We start from the raw sequence: 23136 nt of genomic DNA, 5'->3' as shown, positions 1-23136 counted from the left end.
AGTTGTAGGTGTATTGTTTTTTTTTGTTGTTTTTACCTCGTTTTTAATGGACTCTTGAGTCTGTCAAAAAAAAAAAGATAATGGAGATTAACAACATCCAGTGTCACCGTATCCAAAAACTCACCAAACCTACAGTTTATTATTTAACATTTACATACTTTCATATCCTAGTCCGGACCATGGTCCGGACGTAACGTGGTGGTTTCTGCTGCTTACAAGTCACGTGACACTGACGTCATGACCACTGTGTAACCTCATAGGTTTACGCAGCTGTCGCGTTGTTATCGTTGTGCTGCTCTCACTGAACTTCGAACATTTTTAAATGTGGAACTCCAGTGTACTTACTAAAAGAAAAACAAGGCCTCCACTGCATCTTACCGTAAGTGTTGACGGGATCAGAGAGGACTGTTCTAATTCAAGGTATGTAGATATTTGTATGCTGCAATGATAGTAACATTACCATACAAAGACAGTTACCAAATGTTACTGATGGAGCTGGTTGGCTGATACGGAACACAAGTTACACTTCTCCTTGCTGCTCGGAAGTCTAATTGTATCTCACTAGACCAAATTCAATTTACATGCAAAACAGTTTGTTTAACCATAATCTGAACTTCAAGTGGTTCATGCAACCAAATGTCTTAACAAATTGGACATAATCATTCTTTATGAAACTGTATCCTACTGACATCTGTGACATCCTATGCATAACTTGAGCGACTTTCTCCTGTTTACAGCTGGTGGTTGCAGTCTGGTAATGGGTTTCTGGCAGCCGCTCACCAACCTTAGAGATTATGTATCCCAGAATCCTCCTGTTGTGACATTTTTCCTGTGTCTTTTGACCCTGGCTGTCACGTTCGTCTGCCTCAGCTCTTACAGCTATAATCACAGTGTGCCTAACCCTGACACAACAAAGGTAAGGAGTCTATAATCCAATTAAATTTTTGAGAATGGAAGAAATGTCTCAGAGTTTGAAACAGATTTGATAAGCCGTTATGTCTATCTGGTAGTAATACAGATGGAAAAAAAGGGGAGGCTTATGTCCTCGCTGATTTAGATTCTGGTGAATAATGTAAACGTGATGCTTTGTTGTGCAGGCTGTGTTGCAGGTTTTGCATCCTGAGGTAATACAATGTATGCTTCATTCTCCTCTTAGGACTGGAACCACCTGCTGTCCTCCTTATCACAGTTTAAGCTCTGTGTGAATTCAAATGCAAGTTTACCTGAGCTTGTCTCACCCACAACCTCTCCTCTGAGACTGAGAAAAAGAGACGTTTCAGTTCACCCCACAAACACTCCATCTGTCACCACTTTACATCTCAGGGTTCCTCTGGTTGTTACTCCAAACTCAAACAGTGACTCTCTAAAAAACATAGCTCTACACACTGCCTTGAACAGCAGTCAGCTTCATCTTGAAGGTTGGTATTACAGGTTTAGTTGTGAAATAAAGTGTGTATCACCATGAATTTTCACCAATTAGTGATTATTTTTCTCCTTAGGCAATGACAGTATTAATATGACTCTTGAGATTGTGTCTGGAAATGACACCTACACCTGCCTGACTATTAGTGCTCCAACTCATCTCCTGCCCATGAGCTTGTAAGTTCATACACACTCTAAAGTGTGTTTCCAAATCTCTTCATATTGAATCTCCAACAGTTTTTTATATAAAAGGATTGTCTGTTAAATCATAAATGTGTGTGTATGAATATGAGAGGCCAGAACTCTGAACAAACTGGTTTCAATAATGACCAACCCCACTCACCCACTCCACGTCCTGAAGGTGATCAAGAGCAGCACCTTCAGTCAGAGACTGATTGCACCAATGTGCAAGACTGAGAGACACAGAAAGTCTTGTATACCAGCTGCTGTAAGGTTTTATAATGCACAAAAATAACTTTTTATTTTTATTGTATTTTAACTTATTAAGTATGGAAGCTATCTTATGAAATGTGTGGTGTTATGTCTGTCTTGAAGCTGTTGTGGCACCGTAATTTCCTGTAAAGGATTATTAAAGGATCTATCTATCTAATATATTTTATACTTTAATGTAGACTTCCATCAGAGTGCCCTGCATCTGAGAAAAACATTTCACCCATCCATGTGGAAGCAACAAAACAGCTTGACACAGTTTCACAAACCTGCTACAGTCTACGCTCCGAGAATGACCCTTCACTCATAGTCATGTTAACACCGGTACAGTGTAACACATGACAAACACAACTTCCACAAATATAGCAATATTAAATTGAAATACCCTCCTGTCATAACGTCAGTCATTCCCTGCTTTTATTTTTAAGGAGGAGCGGAGTGTGGCAGCGCGACATCTGTTGGAAGTCAGTGTGTGTCTGCTCGGAGTGTGTGGGATTCTCTGTTTAGCTGCTTGTATGACACATTCACTTGTACGCCGCCACTATTGGAATGGACTGGATCTTCAAAATGTAAGAAACACTTTCTCATACAGTATCTGGTTCTGACACTACCAGTACTTTTCTGTTTATAGTAATGTGTAATAGAAAACTTCAGGATTATACAGGCAAAATCATACAAAACATCATGACTAAAATCTATTGTAAGAAATATTTGAGAATCATGAATACTTTATTAATCCTGAACTTTGAAGTAGAATATATGAACTATATTACATGTGCTTATGTGGTCTCTGTAGTACTTTTGTTTACTTTCCTTTTTGCCCAAAATCTAGGTATCAAGTATTCTTAGTAAGCTAAGAGTTTTGTTTTGACCTAACCTTAATGTTTAACTGTATTTGCAGGAGCTCTTGATTGACAGCTGAATGTTCTCCATCCTGAAGAAATTGAATTGTTGTTGAGTTGTTGAATGAAAGAGAAGAGTATTGTGAAATGCCAGGTTTAGAGGGGCACTGGATAACATTTTCTGAAGGGGCTTCTCCAAAGCCGGAGAAAGAAACCCTGGTGATGCCATCAGAGTTATTCCAACGGTGGTTTGGAGAATTCATATTATGTAGCCATTTTAAAAGCCTGGCTTATTCAGGGAACTCAGAAAGGGTATATTTCAATACATGTAGCATCAGTTTGGCCATTTAAATGCATATTTAACAGTGTTTTAAAGTGCAGAGCTCAATCAGTACGGCATCCTTGCTGTAAGAAACTCAAATATACAGCATGAAGTCAAAAAACGTCAACAAAGGAGGAATAAATTATGTAATGGACCATAGTGGAATGGGAACAATCCGTCAAGTGTATATTGTCCACACTGTTGACTGTTCATTGATCACTGTCCAATCTGCAGTCAAGGATTTTTTGCATTCCATTGAACTGATTTGTCTTTTTCAGTTCACAAATTTCCTAGAATTACTTTCAACCTGCATTCAGGTGAGAATTATCTTCCTGTCGAAGGAAACATTTGAAATACTTTGAAGTTATACACTGTATTCCTACCAGAACATGACAATGTTTTTTAATGGAACCCAGGACCAGCAATAGCTCAAATTGATGAACTGACTTTTTGGTTTCATGCTTTTTCCTTAAGATTTTATTTTGGTAGGGAAATATTTTCTTCTTGCCTATTTGAAAAGTATTGGTATCAGTTCCAAGCACAGTATTTAAATAAACTTCCACAGACTTGGAAAATGTTTTAATTCTCTGATATTTTATTCCATGGATGATAATGATAATAATTGTTGTCTATATTATGTTGTGTAAAACGTATTAAAAAAAAACAAGAATTTCAATGTCGCCATCAGTAAAATGTATGGATATGAGATCTATGGCACTAAAAGAGATGTATAGTTAACATGGTTGTATTATCAAAGTTCAACATTACACAATAAAAACATTTTCTGCTGTAAATCATGTTTTATTCCCTGTCATTTCACCCCACTGAACAGTTGAACGGTATCTTCTGGTTAGTTCATGAACGGTCTTCATATTTATCAAGATGTAATGAAAAAGTGAGGGAGGCTACACAGGAAGTGAAGCTGTATCGACTTGAAAGACAGGCACACAAAATGTGTTTGAAACTCCAAATGAAGACTTTTTTTTTCTTTAATCTTGTGGCGTGTATTACGGTTTCAGACGCAAAATGTAGATTAGTTCTTCTAATGTTTCCCTGAAGTTATATCAATAATCACTGATCATGCTTATTTCCCCTGTCTGGTGCCACCACTCTGCTAATGCACCGGTATGTTCCCTTAACTACGTAGCGAGATTTCTAAGCCAATCGTCGTTACGAATGTTTACTTGGTGCTCTCCTATTGGCTGCTTACAGCAAAATAGAGGCGGGACTTCTAGAATCCAGTGGATACCTTTGGTGGAAGCACAAGTAACCATAGTCGAAGTGGTTGGAGTCTCCGCGGCCTGTTGGGTTGTTTAATGTAAAAGAAAAGGAAACGTAGCGTTAGAAAGTATTTGTTACTCCTCGGAAGGATTATTACACTACCCGGAAGCCACGTCAAAGCCGCCGTCATATGAAACAGTCTGCTAGTCGGTGATAATTTTATGGCTAACGTCAGCTACATGTTTAGACAGCGTGAAGCTAGCTAGCTAGCGTTACATCACAATCAATGTAGAAAACGCTACCGCCCGCTAGCTACCTGTGTTAGCCTGACAATGTAATGTTAAAAACTGTTTAAAAAAGTAATTTCATGTCCACTGAAGTGTTAGTATCATATACTCCTTGCTGAACGTGATTCGGCGTAAGTTTACATTAACCTAGCTAGTCCATACACTGGCAGCAGCATGATTACATACATGTTAAATGTATTTAACGAAGAGCTGGATTTAAAACGCACTTTGATCTTAATTATAATGTTGTGTTGTCCTGGACTGACCTCCCACGTGGTGCCCTTCATGACTTTTAGTGAGGAGTGGGTGTTAACCTTTTTGACTTGATGTTAAGCTCCCACATCAGTTCATGTCAAATCATCACAGTGATGTTACTGACTGGAGAAAGCCCTGTGCAGGTATGCATGCAACACCTGTAATAGTTTCTTCTTTTAGGATGGACGGTCTGGTCTGAAGCTCGGTTGGACAGAAGAAGGCAACAATAAGTAAACAAACTAAGTGAATGACCATGGCCTATTCTAACTACAGCAGCCTGAGCAGGGCTCAGCTTACCTTTGAGTACCTGCACACAAACTCGTAAGTACTTGATTATCACCCGGTTAATATACATTATTATGATCAATATTGGAAATGCCAATAGACTCAGATGCATTCAACCTAACATTTAAATGTTAATACTCTTGTGACCTGATAAGAAGTTTACATCAGATCAATGCCCAAACATTGCTTTGTTAAATGTACACCCAATTTTATTTCACTATCTTGTCAGTTTTTGTCTTTAATTATATGTTATTTTTTTAATTCTGCATGGATCATCTAAAGTTATGATATGGCTTACTTGTGATGTACATTGAATATTAAGATACAAGTCTGGGAACTTGTATGATGAGCCCTCCTCAGTCCTAATTTGTGACCCCTACTTGGTTAGCATCTTCAGCATTGTAACATTCAAAGCTCAAGTGAACTTATCTCCAGTTCCAGTTTAAGAGAGGGTGGAGTAACTTGATCATATTCAAGTAAATTATGAATTCACTCTTAATAATTTGAAGTACAGAGTCCAATTAAAATGTGCAAAGTAGATGTAACCAACTAGGAACACAGTTATGCAATAAATCTACCTGTAATACAATCCTCTGTAATCGATATATGCAATTAATACATAATTGTGATTAATTAATTTCAAAGCATGTAATTAATAAGAATAATTTTGATCGATTAACAACACTAGAAGTAAAGTAAAATAAGAAAAAGAATCGAAACGGATGGTAGGATAGTCTATGAGAGAATATGAGAATCAGGGGTTCATAATGAATCATTAAACATATTAAGAACCTCTTCTCCACTGATATTAAAATAAATATTTTAAAAGACTTAAGGAAATTCAGCGTGTTGTTTTTAAAACATATTTGTACCTGTAAACACAAGATGCATTCATTTTTAATAATTGATTATATTAAATTAATTAAATGCATGGTCTGTTTTCAGGACAACCCATGAGTTCTTATTTGGAGCCTTGGCAGAACTGGTTGACAATTCAAGGTATCCTTAACAAGAGCTTCTAACTGTTATCAAGCATTGCAGCATGGCAAACTTACATTGGCCTGGCTATCACGTTGATTGAAGCAAAAACTCTCAAAGTTGATTTCTTTCTATTCCTAGGGATGCCAATGCCACACGAATAGACATCTACACAGGTAAACTCCAGGATAACTCCTTCAATGATGCATACATGTTTATTCAAGCTCTTAACATGACTCTTTCACCTTCCTGCTGTGCTGACAGAAAAAAGACCAGAGCTGCGGGGCGGCTACTTGCTCTGTTTTCTGGATGATGGGATTGGAATGGACCCCAGTAAGTGCTACTTGAGTAACTGAGTAATTGCTTAAGCTGTCCTTTTTCATGAGTATCCATTGTGAGGTTTCAGTGTATTTTGTGTTTTAAGCTTGATACTGAATGCCTTTCTTTTATTAGATGAGGCAACACAAGTTATTCAGTTTGGAAAGTCAAGCAAACGATCCCCTGAGTCCACTCAGATTGGCCAGTATGGAAACGGATTGAAATCGTAAGACCAATATCTGAACTTGTATGATTTTGGTGCTATACATGAGGTGCACTAGTGTTTAAATTCCCATATCATTCTTTTTAACAGTGGCTCTATGCGTATTGGCAAAGACTTCATCTTGTTCACAAAAAAGGGCGACACGCTGACATGCCTTTTCCTGTCAAGGACTTTCCATGAAGAGGAAGGACTAGATGAGGTCAGAATCCAATTAAGAGGGATTGTTACAAGGAACTTAAGTACTCATGATATCTAGGTTTTTTTAAACAAATAATCTCAAGTCAATTAAAAATAAAATGTATTTGTAAAGCTTTTGGAGGTGGACAAAAATATCATCAGGCTTTATGTGTGATCACATTTTTTTTTGGAAATATTTATTCATGCATTGCCACACAACCTACATCTTATTATTTGATGTTCATGCATTTTCTTTGCCAATCAGCCAAGAAGGAGTTCTGATGCTACATTGATTTTAAATGCAGAAACTCGGTCTGTTTGAATGTACATAATGCCATTGGTTAAATTATGCTGGTCTTAGCTAAGGCTTTTTATCAAAATTGAGCACCTTGACCACGGGACAAAGTTTAGCCTTTTCTTGTTTAGGAGGGGCTTTCCTCTAGAATAAAAAAAAATTTAAATTTAAAATTTAAAGAAAGTTAAGGGATGTTGAAAAGCCTGAATTTGAATTTATTTAAATTTAAATTCAGGCTTTTCAACATCCCTTAACTTTCTTACTAAAAGACTTTGAACATCTCTCTTCAGGTGATAGTGCCTCTCCCTTCATGGGATCTGAAGACCAAAGAGCCTCTAACTTCTGACCCAGAGAAGTACGCCATAGAGACAGAACTGATCTTCAAATACTCCCCTTTTAAAAATGAACAGCAGCTGATGGAGCAGTTCAACAAAATAGAAAGTAGCAGTGGTACGTATATAATGATATGTTTCCCATTGATTAGACAAGTTCTTTCTACTTGAAGCTTCTGAGTAACTTCGTAGTGATAACATTAATGGCTTTAAATCTAGTGTTGGGCTATGACATGAATCGTATTGATTATGATGCTTTTCTGTTTTATTTGTTGAAAGGTACCCTTGTGATCATCTATAACTTGAAGCTGATGGACAACAGAGAGCCAGAGCTGGATGTAGAGACGGATCACCAGGACATACTGATGGCTGGGATACTAGTTGAAGGAGTGTGAGTATCTCATTAAAGCGTTTAACCAACGAATCGTAAAGCTCTATATTTTCACAATGAATTTTATTTAATGTTGCTAAAACTAATTAAGATAGTGTTAATGTTGATATCCATGCCGTGTTCTTTCTCACAGGAAGCCAGAGAAGAGGTCATTCAGGGCATACGCTGCTGTGTTGTACATCGACCCACGCATGAGGATTTTCATCCAGGGGCATAAAGTCAGGACCAAGAGATTGTCATGCTGTTTGTATAAACCAAGGTAATATGATGGCACATGTTTGATGTTAGTTCATATTGGATTCCAGTAACAATACTTTCATGAGCGTTCTTGTTTTGTTCAAAGGGTTTATAAATACTCATCGACTCGTTTCAAAACTCGAGCTGAGCAAGAAGTGAAGAAAGCCGATCACCTTTCTAAGATTGGTGAGAGAACTATAAAATGAGTGTTAATTTGATTTCATGCTGTCGCAACCAACATGTCACTCTCATCCGTCAACAATGTTATGTTTTATTTCAGCGGAGGACAAAGCCAGAGAGGCAGAGAGTAAACGTGTATCTTTGGAGGCCAGATTGGGAGAAGACCTGTCAAAAGATTCACGGGTAAGCTAAAGAGGATGTTTTGCTTAATTTGTCAAATTCAAACTGAATGTAACTGTGCTCAATTGTTAAACTGGTATCTCATCTAAGCTTTTTTAACATTTCAACTGATGTCTTCTTATGCTCTCTATTTCTCAAGGCAATCCTGAGAAAGGTTCAAGACGCCGCCATGATGCTGCGGCGGGATGCCGACATGAAGAAAATGATTCTCGAAGCCAAACAGAGGTATGATAAAGAAAACATGAAACCTTAATTGTCAAACTTACAACAGCGAAAGAAAGACAGAGGTTGTTATTTTTAATCTTGACATTTTAACTGGCTTAGAAAATGAAAGTGTACTTCTTACACTACTTTGTTTAGCTGCTCTTTTTGTGTTTTTTTGGTGAAGGAGAACACTTGCAAATTTCACTCAACACAACGCTCTAAATCTGTTTGTTCATCGCTGGGCTTTGTCCAATCAGTCAGTTTCCAACATGTTGTTGTTTCTCAGAGCACTGAAGGAGCCAAAAGAACTGAATTTTATATTTGGAGTGAACATAGAACAGAGGGAGCTGGATGGGATGTTTGTGTACAACTGCTCTCGTCTCATCAAGATGTACGAGAAGACAGGCCCACAGCTGGAGGGAGGCATGTGAGTAACACGACCTCTAAGAATGAAAAGTTTAGTTTATTTTCATTGCAGTAATGTGAAGTAAATCATCAATATGCTTTGTTTGTTTTAGGGCCTGTGGAGGCGTGGTTGGAGTAGTTGATGTCCCATATTTAGTTTTAGAGCCGACTCACAACAAACAGGACTTTGCTGATGCAAAGGAGTATCGACATCTACTGAAATCCATGGGGGAACATTTAGCTCAGTACTGGAAGGACACTAACATTGGTGAGTTTCCTTTGAAGTCTGTATTTCTGTTTTATCTCTTTGAGTTTCTGAACTAGGAAAAAATGTAGTTGAATGGAACTTATGACTGTAGAAACAAAACTCAAACCCTCCACAAAAATTGGAAAGTAAACAAAGTGTTTCATCCTTTTGATTGGACTGTCATGCTCATATCACAGTGAGACACAGTTTCTTGTGTGTGTACCCCACTTTTATTCAATGAAGCATTAACCTTTAACTCTACATATCTGATTTTGTCAAACAAGGTTATGTAAATCTTCTCTCAATGAGAGGAGTTGTTTAATGGCCTTTTTTTAAACATGCATAATCATTCCACTCCCAATCGTTCTCTGGTGCCCACTCTTGTACATATGCACAAAGGAACAAGTAGGAAAGTTACAGAAATTTGGCATTAGAAACATTTACCTGCATCATTTTTATTTCATGATAATAAATAACTTGTTACATTTTAAAAGACTCACTGTCTGTGTGTCGTATACAGCTCAAAAAGGAATAGTGAAGTTCTGGGATGAGTTTGGATACCTGTCTGCCAGCTGGTCTGCACCTCCATCATCAGAATCTAGATACAAGAGACGTCGAGCCATGGAGATACCACTTACTATTCAGTGTGGTACGTTGCAGATTCATACTCAAACACACATTCACACAGATGTTGTTTCACAGTAAACTAACCACTGACTCTGAATGTGCTTTTCATTTTACAGACAAATGTTTGAAGTGGAGAACGCTTCCTTTCCAGATGGATGCTGTGGACAAACGCTACCCAGACAGTTGGGTGTGTCTCATGAACCCAGACAGCAACCAGGACAGGTGAACAGGATAATCTTTTCTTTGTAGGATATGTGTTTTCATTTGTATCTTGCACCATTTTGTTTTATTATGTATGCAACATTCATGCCAATTTAATAACTGTGTCACTAAAACACTGTTTTGAAAACGGTGGAGTGCTTCTTCATGTTGTTGTATTTATTTTTTATGTTTGCAGGTGTGACGCTCCTGAGCAGAAACAGAATTTGCCGTGTGGTGTTCTGAAGAAAGACAAGCAAACAGCCGAAGACAAACGTAAAGAGCTGGCAGAGAGAATCAAACAGCAGCAGGAAAAACTTCAAGCATTGCAGGTACGTCTCTCTCTCTCACACACTCTCTCTCTATCTCTTTCTCCCCCTTGTTCTGTCGTTCTCTGTCCAGTGGGTTCTGTGACAATCAGGACATCATAGAGTGTGTTTTAATTTTTCAGAAAACCAGCACTATCAAATCTGCGGCAGATGTAAAGAAGCTACCACTTGAGGTCAGCATGAAACCAACAGAGAGCACCTCTCAGGTACTAGATTTCATGTAGTCTTCTAATTCTGGGTCACTTTTTTTAAATAATAAAATGAAGTTGAATCTTGTCTTGTTTTCCAATCATTATCTCACTTTGATGTTTGTGTTTTTTTTCTTCTTCTTTTTTCACATTCTATGATTTCAGGCAACTAGGTCTTCTGAAAGGTCCACCACACGTCCTCGCTCCCCACCACTCCCAGCTCACCTCAAAACTGCCCAGAGTACCCCTCCATCTCGTGCATCTTCTCAGCGCTCCACCCGAACACCCGCAACTCCACCTCAGCCTCGATCGCGAGCTGCAGCAAAGCCCCCTCCACCTGCATCAAGGCCTGCACCCAAAGCTTCTGCCAAAACACCCACACCCAGCCGCAGCTCACGGGTAGGTTACTAGATTTTGAAAGATTTCCACCAGAACCAAACAGTACCAATAGAAAGCTCTCTTGAACATACTGATCAGTATACTGAGTATACAGTATACTGATCAGTATGTTCAAGTTTTTCCTAGAAACAATTTATTAATAATATATATCTCCTTATTTAGACACCCACCAAATCCCCATCAGCCAAACCTGCAGCTGCTGGACAACGCAAAAGAATCGTAGAGGATGACAGCGAAGAGGAGGAGGAGGAGGAGGAGGAGGAAGAAGAGGAGAAGGAGGACGATGACAGTGAGGAGGAAAGTGAAGAGGAACAACCACAGACAAAGAAATCCAAGCTGGCCGCTGCGGTTTCGAACCGTGGGAAAGTGGTCGAGAAATCAACACCTCCTAAACGTGGCAAGCTGGACGAGGTAAACAGAACCTGATGCACTAGTTAGAGAAGACTTTTCTTTGGATCAGATCATTATAAAGACATTATAAATCAGAATTTATTTTTATAAAACTTAAAATATATAAATATTTAAAAACATAGACATGTAGAGAATATAATGGCAGTGTTATCAAAGCTCCAAACAGCTCTAAAATGTTTGAATTAATCCTTGAAATCAGCCTTTTTGAGTTAGTCAGGGTGTGTGGTTCATTGTGCAGCATGCCTTCAGGACTGTGCTGTGATGGTGTAGCTGCTGTTTGTTTCTGCTGCTTGTTGCCTCTCTGTCTCTAATACCACGTGCCTCTCGCAAGAGGCCTCCATACACCAGTTACAGCTTGTACAGAATGCTATCCAGATGCAAAAAAAGGGAACATATCAAACCTATACTAGCATCCCTGCACTGAACTCCCATTCATCACAAAATCCCACACAGAATGTTTTTGTTTGTGTTCAAAGCCATCCATGGCCTCGCTCCTAGCTTTATTGAAAAACTTGTCTCCATATAGTATAGCCAGCGCCTCAGATCCTCTGATCAGGAGCTATTAACCATCCCACATACTGTACACAGCGAAAATATTCAGAGATGAGGCCCATCCTTAGACTCTGGAACAGCCTCCTGTTACACATTAAAACAGCAGAATATTTTGAAATCTTTTTTTTTTTTAAAACCTCAAAATTAATTGTTATTCCGTTGCCTTCACCTGCAGCTGATACTTTACTTTCTTTACATTATACCTTGTTTAAAAGGAGCCTTCATTCATTTGTGTGTGTGTGTGTGTAAGTATGGTTGATCACACTGTGCGTCTCCATTTCATGTGTCGTGACAATCTTTGAATTGCCCTAAATGTGTTCTTGGGTTCTTTTGTAAAGTTTGGTACAAACCCTGTTTGTTTTAATGAAAAGAGATGACTGATCACTGAGAGAGTCATTTAAAGACCTCTACACATTTTCCATGATGTCTTACAAACTTAAGCTAATCAGGGAAAACAGTAAAAATATGACCCGTTCTTAATTACATTAACATAAACAACATTAACTACAGGGCAAAGCTGAAAGGCAACTTTTGTTCTAAGCATGTGTAGACAGGCTGTAATAACCTGAAAAAAAGGACATACAGGCATGCAAGGATGAGTAAGTAGGTTTCTGAACCTTAAATCAGAGCCCTTCTGCTGTTGACATTGCAGGTTAACAAACGCTCACAACCTGAGAAGACACAGCAGAAGCCGACAACACCATCTACTGGCCTTAAATCTGTTTCCGTGCAGCCGCATGTTGCTAAAGCAAAGGTAGCTTTACCCAGTCACCCTGCCTAATACCTTCATAAAAAAGCTGAATCTGCTCACAGCTTCTAACAGTCATGAAACTTTAACTTTCAGAAGATCATGGTGAACTGTCAGATTATCGTTCTCTTGTCTAACAATCGTCTCTTGAATCAGAGTTATCATTCTCTCGCCACTTTCTATCAAGCATGCCTTTCTCTCTTAATGCCTGAGGTCACTGGAATTTTCACTTCTTTTATTAATGACATACAAATAATTTCTTTCACTTCCTTCAGGTAGAAAATGTTTTTCTGACTGGAAAGATAGTGATAGTTGTTGTTTTTTTAAGGCCCCTGAGAAGTCACCACAGCAGGAACCAGAGAATGACCCTAAAAATGCTCAGAGAGGTGAGAAAGACTGCACTACCCTAAAATGTATCGACATGTAGCAGAAAAGAAGGCTCTAAAAAACATCTATATCTACCGATCTATATTTTTCTTGCAGATAAGGGTCTGCTCGTTGAAGTACGTGTCAATAAGGAGTGGTACACAGGCAAAGTCATCGCTGTGGAGGCAAATAAACAAAGCGTACGCTGGAAGGTGAAATTTGACTATGTACCTCGAACCACCCCTAAAGACCGATGGTAAGATGATTTGTCTGTGTCGCTGCCCGTATGGCTCATTCTGTTTACCTACTTCATGACAAAAAGCCTGTTCTTTTAATAACCTTTATGTGTGGGTCTGTGAAGGGTGTTTAAGGGCAGCGATGATGTCCGGTTGATGCGGCCGCCATCTCCCATCTCTCAGACACCAGACACCCAACAGGAGACAGAGAAGGGACCAGCACCCATGGAGCCAGACACTACCCAACCAGGAACCAGCCGGGAAGTGACCGACAGTCTAGTCAACATGTTGAGGTGAGCTGATTTTCATAAACAGCCATGATTATTATCTTTCACTCAAGTGTTGTAGTTTTGTGGTGTGTTCACTGTCCTGTTTGTTTGCAGGACAATGCTACGCTACTTCTTCCCTCCTGCTTTTCGGATTCCAAAGGACGATGTTAACAGCATGTCAGCTGAGGAGTTGGTGGCCTTTCCTTTGGTGAGATAGATACAATATACGTGTTTATAGAAAGTAAAGGTTTTTTTATTTAAAAAGAGCATGCAGAGGGAAATGTATTGTGCCAGAAAAAGTACACGTAAAAAATACTGGGAGAAAAGACAGATGGCCACGCCCCATTAGGTCACGCCCCCGTATGAAAGCTATAGTCCTCAAAGCGGCTAAGTCTGTTCGAGTCTGGCCTGTGGCTTCTTTCCCGCATGCCTTTCTCCATCATCTCTCCCCAGTTTCCTACTTTATCTACTGTCCTATCCAAATAAAGGTATAAAAGGTCCAAAAATACAATGTTAATGGTTTTACTCACTGTGTTATGAGTCCAGAGTATTGACTGCTGCTGTATTCTCTTGTTCTCTCCCCCCCCCCCCCCCATTTTAGAAAGAGTATTTCCAGCAGTATGAGTCAGGTCTCCAGTCTTTGTGTAACTCGTACCAGAGCAGGGCTGATGCCAGGGCCAAAGCTGTGGAGGAGAAGAGTAACAGCGCTGAGGTCAAACTGAAGGAGGCAGACGAGAAACTACAGAAGCTACGAACAAACATCGTTGCACTTCTGCAAAAAGTACAAGAGGTAAGATTAACGAATGTACCTGTTGAACCAGAAACCGATTATCTACAGTGTGACATTATGACCTGTCTATCAAATTGAAACTTTGTTCTCTGAGTAAGTAAAACCTTAAACTTTTTTCTTTTTTCTTTTAGGACATTGACATAAACACAGATGACGAGCTTGATGCATATATTGAGGACCTCCTGACAAAAGGTGATTAAAGATGAAAAAACTCAGAGAAGAGGACCTGCAAATAAACAGACCGGCAGTTTTCAATACAGCAGATACTTTCTGACGGCTCCCCAAAGACTGGTGCTTATGTGCAGTTGGCTGTGAATATTTGGGGCTATTTTCCTTGTTAATCCCTCCATTTCTTAAATCTGATTGTCTGTTTGATCTTTTATGTTTTCAATTGTTTGCTCCTGTTCCTTCAGTTTTATGCATTGTTGGGGTAACATTGTGGTTTTCTCTTTAGTCCTTTTTATATAGCTGCTTATATATGTAAGTCTATGTTAAATCCATCCTTTCCTGGATGATCTTTGGAATAGTTTGTGTAGGTTTAATACAATTTATGCTCCCTTTATAAAGTCAACTAATGCTGTTTAACGGCAGACTACATTTGTTCTTCTTTTGGTTGATCGTCAGATGAAAATCAGACACAAATTGACTCAAGACTTGGGCTTGACTGGTTGATGTCCTGCGCTCCACACTGTACTTCAGCATTACAATTTATTTTTCTACACTAAAACACATCAGTGTTGGTCATTACCATAACCAGGTTAATGTTTTACGGTTGGGTGATTTGCCACACCCACAAACAAGATTTTCTTACTGGGTTTTATCAGTATGAGTATTCCCCTGTACCACTTCCCAATTTAAACTATGACTGTTCTGTGTTTACTTTTGGAAGAGAAAATAATCTCATTTAAATGCAGAAGTTGTGTTCATTATTATTCAGTGCCTGTGTCCCTTTTGAACAGATTTTTAACATGTCATGGAAAATGTTTTATTAAACAGTGCATGCTTTAGTCTTTACGTTCTGATCGGAAAAAAATTATTCTGTATTTTTGACAAATCTTTACCATAAACAATAAAGCAGGTTCAGTAACAACTTATGATAGATGTATATCTGTTATTGTTATACACCTACGTATCCAAAATTATACTTAACAGTATTTAAGTTTAAGTTCAAAAAGTAACAATTAAGTCAAAAATTTAAGTCAAAAATGGTAAATAACCTTTTTTGATGTATTTTGTTATGTTTCCTGAACCACATATTGTCCAATCTTCCAGATGTACATGTAAGGTCGTTTTACAAACAAACAAATTCAATTCAACTCAATTGTATCCGAGAAATAAAGCTGAAATCTCAAAAAGAGATATCGCAAAATCTTTGAGAAGTCAATCAAAGCTGATAGAGTACCAATTAATTTGTTACACAGAACGTGTTTGCCGAATAAAAGCGAAAGGATCCTTTAACCTAAATCCGGGACTTTTATTTTGAAGGCCAGAGTTCACACGAGTGACGTACTGAATGTAAACAATCCGGAGCTAACGACAGGTAAGACCCTCTTTCTCTTACTTCTATGAAGCTTATACGACTTACATGCAGAGGATTCAATATTATCAAAGCAGTTATCTATATGAACTGGTTTAAAGTCAAAGCAATAATAATGAAGGATATCTTTGTAAAGGTTAGCTCTGTAGTGGTTGTTGTTGCAGAGCTGTGGTCACTTCATTTTGCAAAGTGAGCAATAAAGTAAATAAACAGCTGGATCGACAAGGACCAGGCTAACAATTAGGCTGGTATCTTGTTGTCCGTATGAACCATTATTATATAATGCCATGAAATGACTATATTGGAGCAGGTTGCTTATCATATCTGCATAAATATAGCAACGGAATGAAATAAACTTTGACCCACTTAGTAATGCTAACAGCTAGCTTTACTGATTCACTTACAGATTCGTTTTGCCAAGAACAGTGAAATGATCCCTAATTAACAAGAAATAATATAACAGGTAGATATGAATTAATCTTAATAAAGGAATGAGGACTTCTTAGCTGGTTATGGTACAGCACAGTGTATTCAGGTCGTGTCTGTTAGAGCTATATACAACATGCAGAAATGATATTGACAGTGACAGATAATGAATAAATGCACATCACTAAAATAGACCAAAAAGCATAAAAAATGTTCATTGTAATGTTGAAGCAAGTAGGTGTTATTTGGGGGGTTATTGAAACTATTGTTATTGATTAAATGTTCATCACAGTGATTATGACTTGATGACTTGATGGCTTGTGGGAATAAAGAATATTATTTATTGCATCCTACATCACTTGTTAATCGTGCATATGATTGGAAAGCTTAATTTTTAGCACCGAGTTTTCTTTCTCTCTTCAGGCTGCAGGTCTTGAGCCATGTCGGTGTGCTCAGCTCTACTGAATCGCCATTTAGTTGGAGGCTGCTGCAGGGCTTGGTGGGGTGTTCCTCGACCTCTGGTCCACATCAGATCAGCCAGTGTAGCCGAGCCAGGGACACAAAGATCTGATGAAGAATCACTTTGGGAGGCAGGAGGCTACCTGCCGTTCTCTGGAGCCAAGATCGGCTCTTTCTTTCAGGAGCAGCCTGTGTTGAAGAACCCATTTCTAGAGGATGCCTTACTCAGAGGATACCTGAGGAGACACCTACCAGAGGAGGTGAGGAGATGGTACAACTTTGTCTACAGCGACAGTTATTATATAGAGAGACATGATCCAAAGTTGTTCCACATTTGGATCCTCTTTAATGTCTGAAAAATCAGTCACAACCTTCTTTTTTTTTTTTTTAAGATATAAAGCCGGGGATGACATTAATGCATGATGTATGATGAGTTGTATATTACAATATTCTATTGCAGTCATTTTATATTGATGAGCTTTAGAAAGTACTGCATTTGTTTTGGAAGGTGATAAAGTTTGAGGACAATAACAATGAGAAATACATCGAAGTGATTCACTTAAGAAAGACACAAAAATAAGTATGAAAACATTTCTACATACTAAGAAGTAATAATGTAATAAACATAGCCTCAATGGCTTGTTGGAAGTCTTTTTTGATATAACAATATATATAATATATAATATAATATATAAGACAATTAATGTGCATAAATATCAAATAAGTTTTGAAACGTGTCCACTTATAGTACATTTACAAACGGCAAAAAAGGTCAGTAAAATAATTGTATTGTGTTTTATCACAAAGCGGAAGTTTTGAACTGAAGCCTGTTATTGCTCACTAGTGTGACTAAACTATTGATATCAGCTAGGTGTGGTAGTGCTTCTGCTTCTGTCATGAAGAGCTGCTATCAGCTTAATAAGCAACTAGACTGTTTGCCGAGTTTGCAGCTTTATGAAGTTTTGATTCTCTTTATGAACAGATTAAAGAAAACTCAAAAGCTTCATCCTCTCATCTCAGATTCTTCTCATAGCTTTTCAGCCACCGCATCAAGTCCTGCATTTTCCAAATAATCGCATGCAAAAAAAGACAGTTTTGTTCTGAGGTCCGTCTGACTTTCTTTTTATCAAAAAAAAAAAAAAGACTTCTGTATGTGAGAACTTCACCACCAGATGGCCAGGATATATCTTTTGAGTTCAATGAGCTGAGGTGTTTTTCAAGTGTGTGTTCTTGTTCACAGGCAGTGTCCTCAGACTTGTGTGCATTTGGAGAACGTGTAGCAAATGAGGTAGACGGGTGGGGCCGTGAGTGTGAGGTTACTCCTCCTCGTTTGGTGCACTTTGACCCCTGGGGTCGCAGAGTGGACCACATTGTGACCTCCCAGGCCTGGAAACGCATGAAAGACCTGTCGGCAGAGGAAGGACTTGTTGCCATCGGTTATGAGAGGTCGTACAGGGAATGGAGGTTTGGAGACTGTTGTACTTCCTTCTTTTAGTTGAGCTATGATTGGCATATTTTATATCAATAATGTTATTTTTCAACCAGTCTCTAATGATAAGAGTTGTTAAATTAGCATATCAGTGAGTGGAATTTGGTTTGTGTTTGTTCTAGTCGTGTGTTCCAAATGAGCAAGTTATACATCTTCTCCCCCTCCTCTGGTCTCTACACCTGTCCTCTGGCCATGACTGATGGAGCTGCTAAAGTCATCCAGGTGTGTCACACAAAAACAGTCATCTGACTTACGTTGTATAATGTAGTTCTCACCCCATCAAACGCATAAGCTTGAAATCACGTTAGTTTAATAGTAGCTGTGATTACATGCTCAACCACACTATTGTTGCCTTTCTGTGGTAACCTTCATTTCTTCAAAGTAGTATAAAAACAAGTGTATAAGTTATGTTGATGTGCATGATGTTCAAATATTTTAACAGGCTGAAAGGGACAGAAACTTTGAAGCTTTATCCAGAAGAAAATCTAAAATTAGACTGCAGCTGAATAGATGAGTTGAAAAGTAATTTTTTACAGCTGAACAGGAAACTGTGTGTTAAGCTCATACAAATGCTTGCAGAAATAAATAAATACCAGAAAGTGAGTTTTCAGGAGTTTTTCAACAGCTTCCTGTAATCATGGGTCTTAAAGTAGTCAGAATATTTTTGAAACAGTCCTGAACTCCACCTTATTTATTTTTTTTAACTTGTATAAAATGTGAGTGCTGTTCTGGCTGTGTGCGTAAAGTCTATAGGGGATTCTTGGCCGGTGGATGAAGCCTACAGTCGTCTGACCACCCGTCAGCCCAAACGATTCTGGACATCTGGACAGTGGATGACTGAGAGACAGGGAGGATCTGATGTGGGTCAGTAGTGTCATGAACTAGCATCCTAAAGAAAAACGCAGAATAAAACTGATAACTACTGTCATGCATCGTGGGTTGCCTTTAACTGTCAATGTGCATTTCCTCAAGCCAGCGGCACGGAGACAATAGCGGTTTCTCAGACAGATGGTTCATACAAACTTCACGGCTATAAGTGGTTCACGTCTGCTACAGACGCTGATATGACTCTCACACTGGCCAGAACACAGGACAGAACCGGAGCAACGACACCGGTACAGCTGCCTCCTGTAACATCAGTCATCACTCCTGTTAAATGACTTACATAATGTTGTGCGTGTGTGTGTCTGCTTGTGTCTGCTTGTGTCTGCTTGTGTCTGCTTGTGTCTGCTTGTGTCTGTGCTGCAGGGTAGTAGAGGTTTGTCTTTGTTCTATGCAGAGGTGTGCAGAGGTGAGGATGGCCGGCTAAAGGGCATCGAGGTTCAGAGACTGAAGGACAAGCTGGGCACGAGACAGATGCCGACTGCTGAGCTGCTGCTGGATGGTCTACCTGCACACAAGGTCAGTCTCACACCATCATTATCTGTCATTGATCAAAGCCTGTGTCAGAAATGAACCGAACCTTTCTGCTGTATTCTGCCAAAGCATACGTTTACTTTATGTTTATGTTGATTGATTTTCCATTCAAAGTTATGAAAATTTACAGCAGCTTTCTAAGCAAACATTACATGAAGTGAATTACCTCTACTTTTCTCCAAACAACACAGAGCAGCAAAAACCAGAGCCATGAGCTGAGAGCAGTGGGAAGCTGAAAGAGCTGAATTAGTCAATGATTAGTGTTAATATCATAGTTCAGCTTTGTGGAGCTTTAACCACACGCAACTTTTTCCTTTCCATGCCTTCTTCAAAGAGTCTTAAATAAAAACAATGCTTGTTGTTATTCTAGCGTAAACACACTAAATTGCTGCGTCTTAAGTCAATAATACACACCAGTTCAATACAGTGTACAATACATGCAACTCATTACAGCATACGTTTTAGCAGTTTCTACCATTTACACTACTAGGATATAATCGTATGTGATAATAGATGTCAATGAACTGTGTCTTTGAAATGATCAAACCTGGTCTGTGTGGTTTGAGAATATTCATTTTTTCAGTTCTTCAGTGTGATTGTACAACATACTAACTACATGCTTAGAATAGCTCTTCATGTGGTATGGATTTTAGTCTACGCTCCTGCTTTTACTAAAAGCCTAGCCTAGGCAGTTTTATAAGCTCATGCTTCATTGCAACAAACATTTTATATGGAAACAATACTTTATGATCATTCATTTGACAACACAGAAATATGTCAAAATGATTTTCATATTTTTTCTCCTCTATATTCACAGCTGTCAGAAGAAGGTCGAGGTGTGGCCTCCATAGCTAACATGTTAACAGTAACCCGGATTCACAACAGCGTATCTGCAGCAGCTGCAATGAGAAGGCAGAAAAATACTCACACTACTTCACACCAGTCCTAGCTAAATGCTACGTAAGCTGATTATAAAATGTGTATGTCTGTGTGTGATCACAGGGTGGTGCAGTTAGCTCGTGACTATGCCACTCGCCGCACTGCCTTCGGAAAGCTTCTTAAAGACCACCCACTGCACATGCAGACTCTGGCTAGGATGGAGGTAAGCTGGCATCGGGTGAAAAAAGAAAAACACAAACTCACTGCAGTTTTTCCCATCATGCCTCACTCATGCCTGCAACATGGACAGGTGGAGACTCGCGGAGCGTTCCTGCTGGTGATGGATGTGTGTCGCCTGCTGGGCCGAGAGGAGAGCAACATGGCGAGCTCGCTGGATGCACACCTACTCCGTCTTCTCACTCCTGTGGTCAAACTGTACACTGGGAAGCAGGTACTTGGATCATACAAATGTGATAAAAGTCTCTTTTCTGTCACAGTGACCTTACCATGCTTTGTTTTGTCCCAGGCGGTGGCTGTGGTGTCGGAGGGTTTGGAAAGCTTTGGGGGACAAGGCTACATCGAGGATACCGGGCTGCCTGCAATGCTTCGGGATGCACAGGTGAGGTAAATTCTTGAGACAGAAGATCTGGCATTTAATTATTTCAACTTTGAAGCTCACCTGTCACTTTTTCGGTCAGGTGTTGAGTATATGGGAAGGTACCACAAATGTTCTGTCTCTGGATGTGCTGCGCTGTGTGGCTCGTAGCTCTGGAACGGTTCTTCATGCTTACTTTTCTCACACTAAGGTAGAGAATCAGGAAACAATCCACATGTTCAGTAACTTCCCTATGACACAGTTGAACAGAAATATGATGTGCACATGATTCCTTTTCCTTGCAGTCCTTGCTCTCAGGTGCATCAGGTGTTTCCTCATTGGCTCCAGCAATAACAGCGGTAGATGCTGCTCTGTCTGAACTGAAGGACTTTGTTCAGGTAGCAGCTACCAGAGAACCTGGCTACCTGGAGCTAGCAGCCAGAGACCTGGCATACAGCTTGGCTCGCATCTACACAGGTACGTACCACAACACTCAGTGAGTTTACATGCAATGAGAAAAGATTTTGATTTTTTTGTTTCTTAACATAGCAGAAGTCACATTGTCATCTGCACTGAGTAAGTACGAAACCAAAATGTAAAGTTGTCCATGATTTCACTTCACTGATTTAGAATTGCACTCCTGTAGCATTGTTGTGCTCTCTAAAAAAAAAAAACATAAACAGTGCAGCAAAACCAGAGTCATCTTCTCTTATCCACACAATCTCCTGTCTTGTTGAAACCTTTGGCAAACATTACCCACAATGTACTTGACCTCCAACAGATTAGCTCATGCAGACTCGAGTTGTTAGCCCAGAGCAGAGACTCATTGAAGGTGTCTCAGACTTTATTGAATTCTCATTAGAGCCACAAAATCCTTCTTTTTTTCATGTAGAACACTCATCAAGACCTGGAAACTGCATGTGTATTTTAAATTATTACTGTCTTCATGTTTACAAGGTGCACTTCTCATCGACCATGCATGTTGGACAGGAGCCTCTCCATCTGACGCCTATGCTGCTCTGAGGTAAAAAAAAAAAAGAAAAAAAAAGGGGGCAAATTTCATTCAGTTTTGAAGGACAAAAATGTTTTATTGATTCATCGTACATGTTTATCATCAGGTGGTGTGAGAAAGACCTGTGTCCTGTGGTGACTAAACAGAGGAGAGGCTGCTATGATCCAAACTCTCCTCCACTCGATGCTGCGCTGGTGTATGATCAGCTGATTCAGGACTGAAAGTGTTCAATGATAACGGATGATTAATGTTCATTCTGTGACTTAATCTGCCTTGTTATGCCTTCCTTTAATTTTGTCAAATCGAGTTAGGTTTTTCAGCGTTTATATTATCACTAAGACTATGTTTAGTAAATAATCAAACCCATGTATATAAACACATAAATGAAACTGAATATGAAGTGTCTAATAGACCACTCTTCTATTTGTAAGGAAATTATGTGGTGATGTTTTTATTCCTAACCACTGTATGTACGTATCTGATTTATGTTGTGGATGCAATAAATGGTGAACCACAGTTTAATTTTTTTGTAGCATGGAATTTTTTCTAAGGCCTGATGTGTAAAAATGTGATTTGTATAAATAACACATAACCCCAGGCTTTTCAAACACCTCCTTGTTGCTTTCACAGCCAGAAGATCAACAAACCAAAAAATGAACTGGAGCACAGGTCAAAAGCAAGAAGAGCTTTGACTGCAGGAGTGAGTTTAATTTACATGCTGCTTTCATGTACTGTTGAAAAATTCTTAATTTGAGATGTTATGGAAAACAAATGAACGCTGTAGTTTTACACAATTTATAAATTGCACTCCTTTTTGTTGTCTTGATGTTTACATGTTGTTTTGTGTGTATAGACAACACAAGTCATATTTGTAGGCACAAGAAATAGTTTTAATCACAACTATTTATATCAAATCCAACAGGAAAAAGACCGTAAAATATGTTCACACTAATTTTGCC

The 23136-nt window shown here is 39.0% G+C and overlaps 3 protein-coding genes across 5 annotated transcripts; all 3 read left to right on the top strand.

Annotated features, from left to right (window-relative positions):
• The first annotated feature begins 261 nt into the window (after positions 1-261).
• On the top strand, positions 262-3830 carry zgc:158398 (uncharacterized protein LOC568894 homolog). The gene is made up of 7 exons (XM_020649896.3): positions 262-420; positions 738-916; positions 1157-1418; positions 1500-1599; positions 2055-2196; positions 2301-2441; positions 2774-3830. The coding sequence occupies exons 2-7, from the start codon at positions 758-760 to the stop codon at positions 2792-2794; spliced, it is 825 nt and encodes a 274-aa protein (XP_020505552.2). The 5' UTR covers positions 262-420; positions 738-757; the 3' UTR covers positions 2795-3830.
• A 449-nt stretch (positions 3831-4279) lies between these two features.
• Positions 4280-15458, top strand: morc2 (MORC family CW-type zinc finger 2). Of its 3 annotated transcripts, none has more exons than XM_020649891.3 (28): positions 4280-4463; positions 4980-5120; positions 6030-6083; positions 6204-6238; positions 6327-6395; positions 6516-6606; positions 6694-6802; positions 7366-7525; positions 7687-7798; positions 7932-8057; positions 8142-8221; positions 8316-8398; positions 8535-8620; positions 8886-9026; positions 9118-9272; positions 9772-9900; positions 9995-10100; positions 10276-10408; positions 10528-10611; positions 10759-10992; positions 11155-11403; positions 12608-12709; positions 13032-13089; positions 13187-13325; positions 13431-13598; positions 13689-13782; positions 14176-14364; positions 14496-15458. In XM_020649891.3, exons 2-28 carry the CDS (start codon positions 5047-5049, stop codon positions 14562-14564), a joined length of 3129 nt encoding a protein of 1042 aa, XP_020505547.1. In that variant the 5' UTR covers positions 4280-4463; positions 4980-5046; the 3' UTR covers positions 14565-15458. The 3 variants fall into 3 exon arrangements, with proteins under 3 accessions (XP_020505547.1, XP_020505548.1, XP_020505549.1); XM_020649892.3 differs by having other exon boundaries at positions 4280-4467; XM_020649893.3 differs by lacking the exon at positions 12608-12709.
• Positions 15459-15802: 344 nt separating this feature from the next.
• LOC109996004 (acyl-CoA dehydrogenase family member 11-like) lies at positions 15803-22699 on the top strand. The gene is made up of 15 exons (XM_020649934.3): positions 15803-15904; positions 16751-17046; positions 18027-18250; positions 18398-18497; positions 19022-19139; positions 19248-19390; positions 19524-19676; positions 20509-20603; positions 20694-20793; positions 20881-21021; positions 21097-21189; positions 21269-21376; positions 21471-21642; positions 22123-22189; positions 22284-22699. The coding sequence occupies exons 2-15, from the start codon at positions 16768-16770 to the stop codon at positions 22396-22398; spliced, it is 1908 nt and encodes a 635-aa protein (XP_020505590.2). The 5' UTR covers positions 15803-15904; positions 16751-16767; the 3' UTR covers positions 22399-22699.
• Positions 22700-23136: the final 437 nt, after the last annotated feature.

The sequence above is a fragment of the Labrus bergylta genome, chromosome 2 (assembly GCF_963930695.1).
Source record: "Labrus bergylta chromosome 2, fLabBer1.1, whole genome shotgun sequence".
NCBI lineage: Eukaryota > Metazoa > Chordata > Actinopteri > Labriformes > Labridae > Labrus > Labrus bergylta.
The sequence above is the reverse complement of the archived record's forward strand: the minus strand, read 5'-3'. Positions and strand labels throughout refer to the sequence as shown.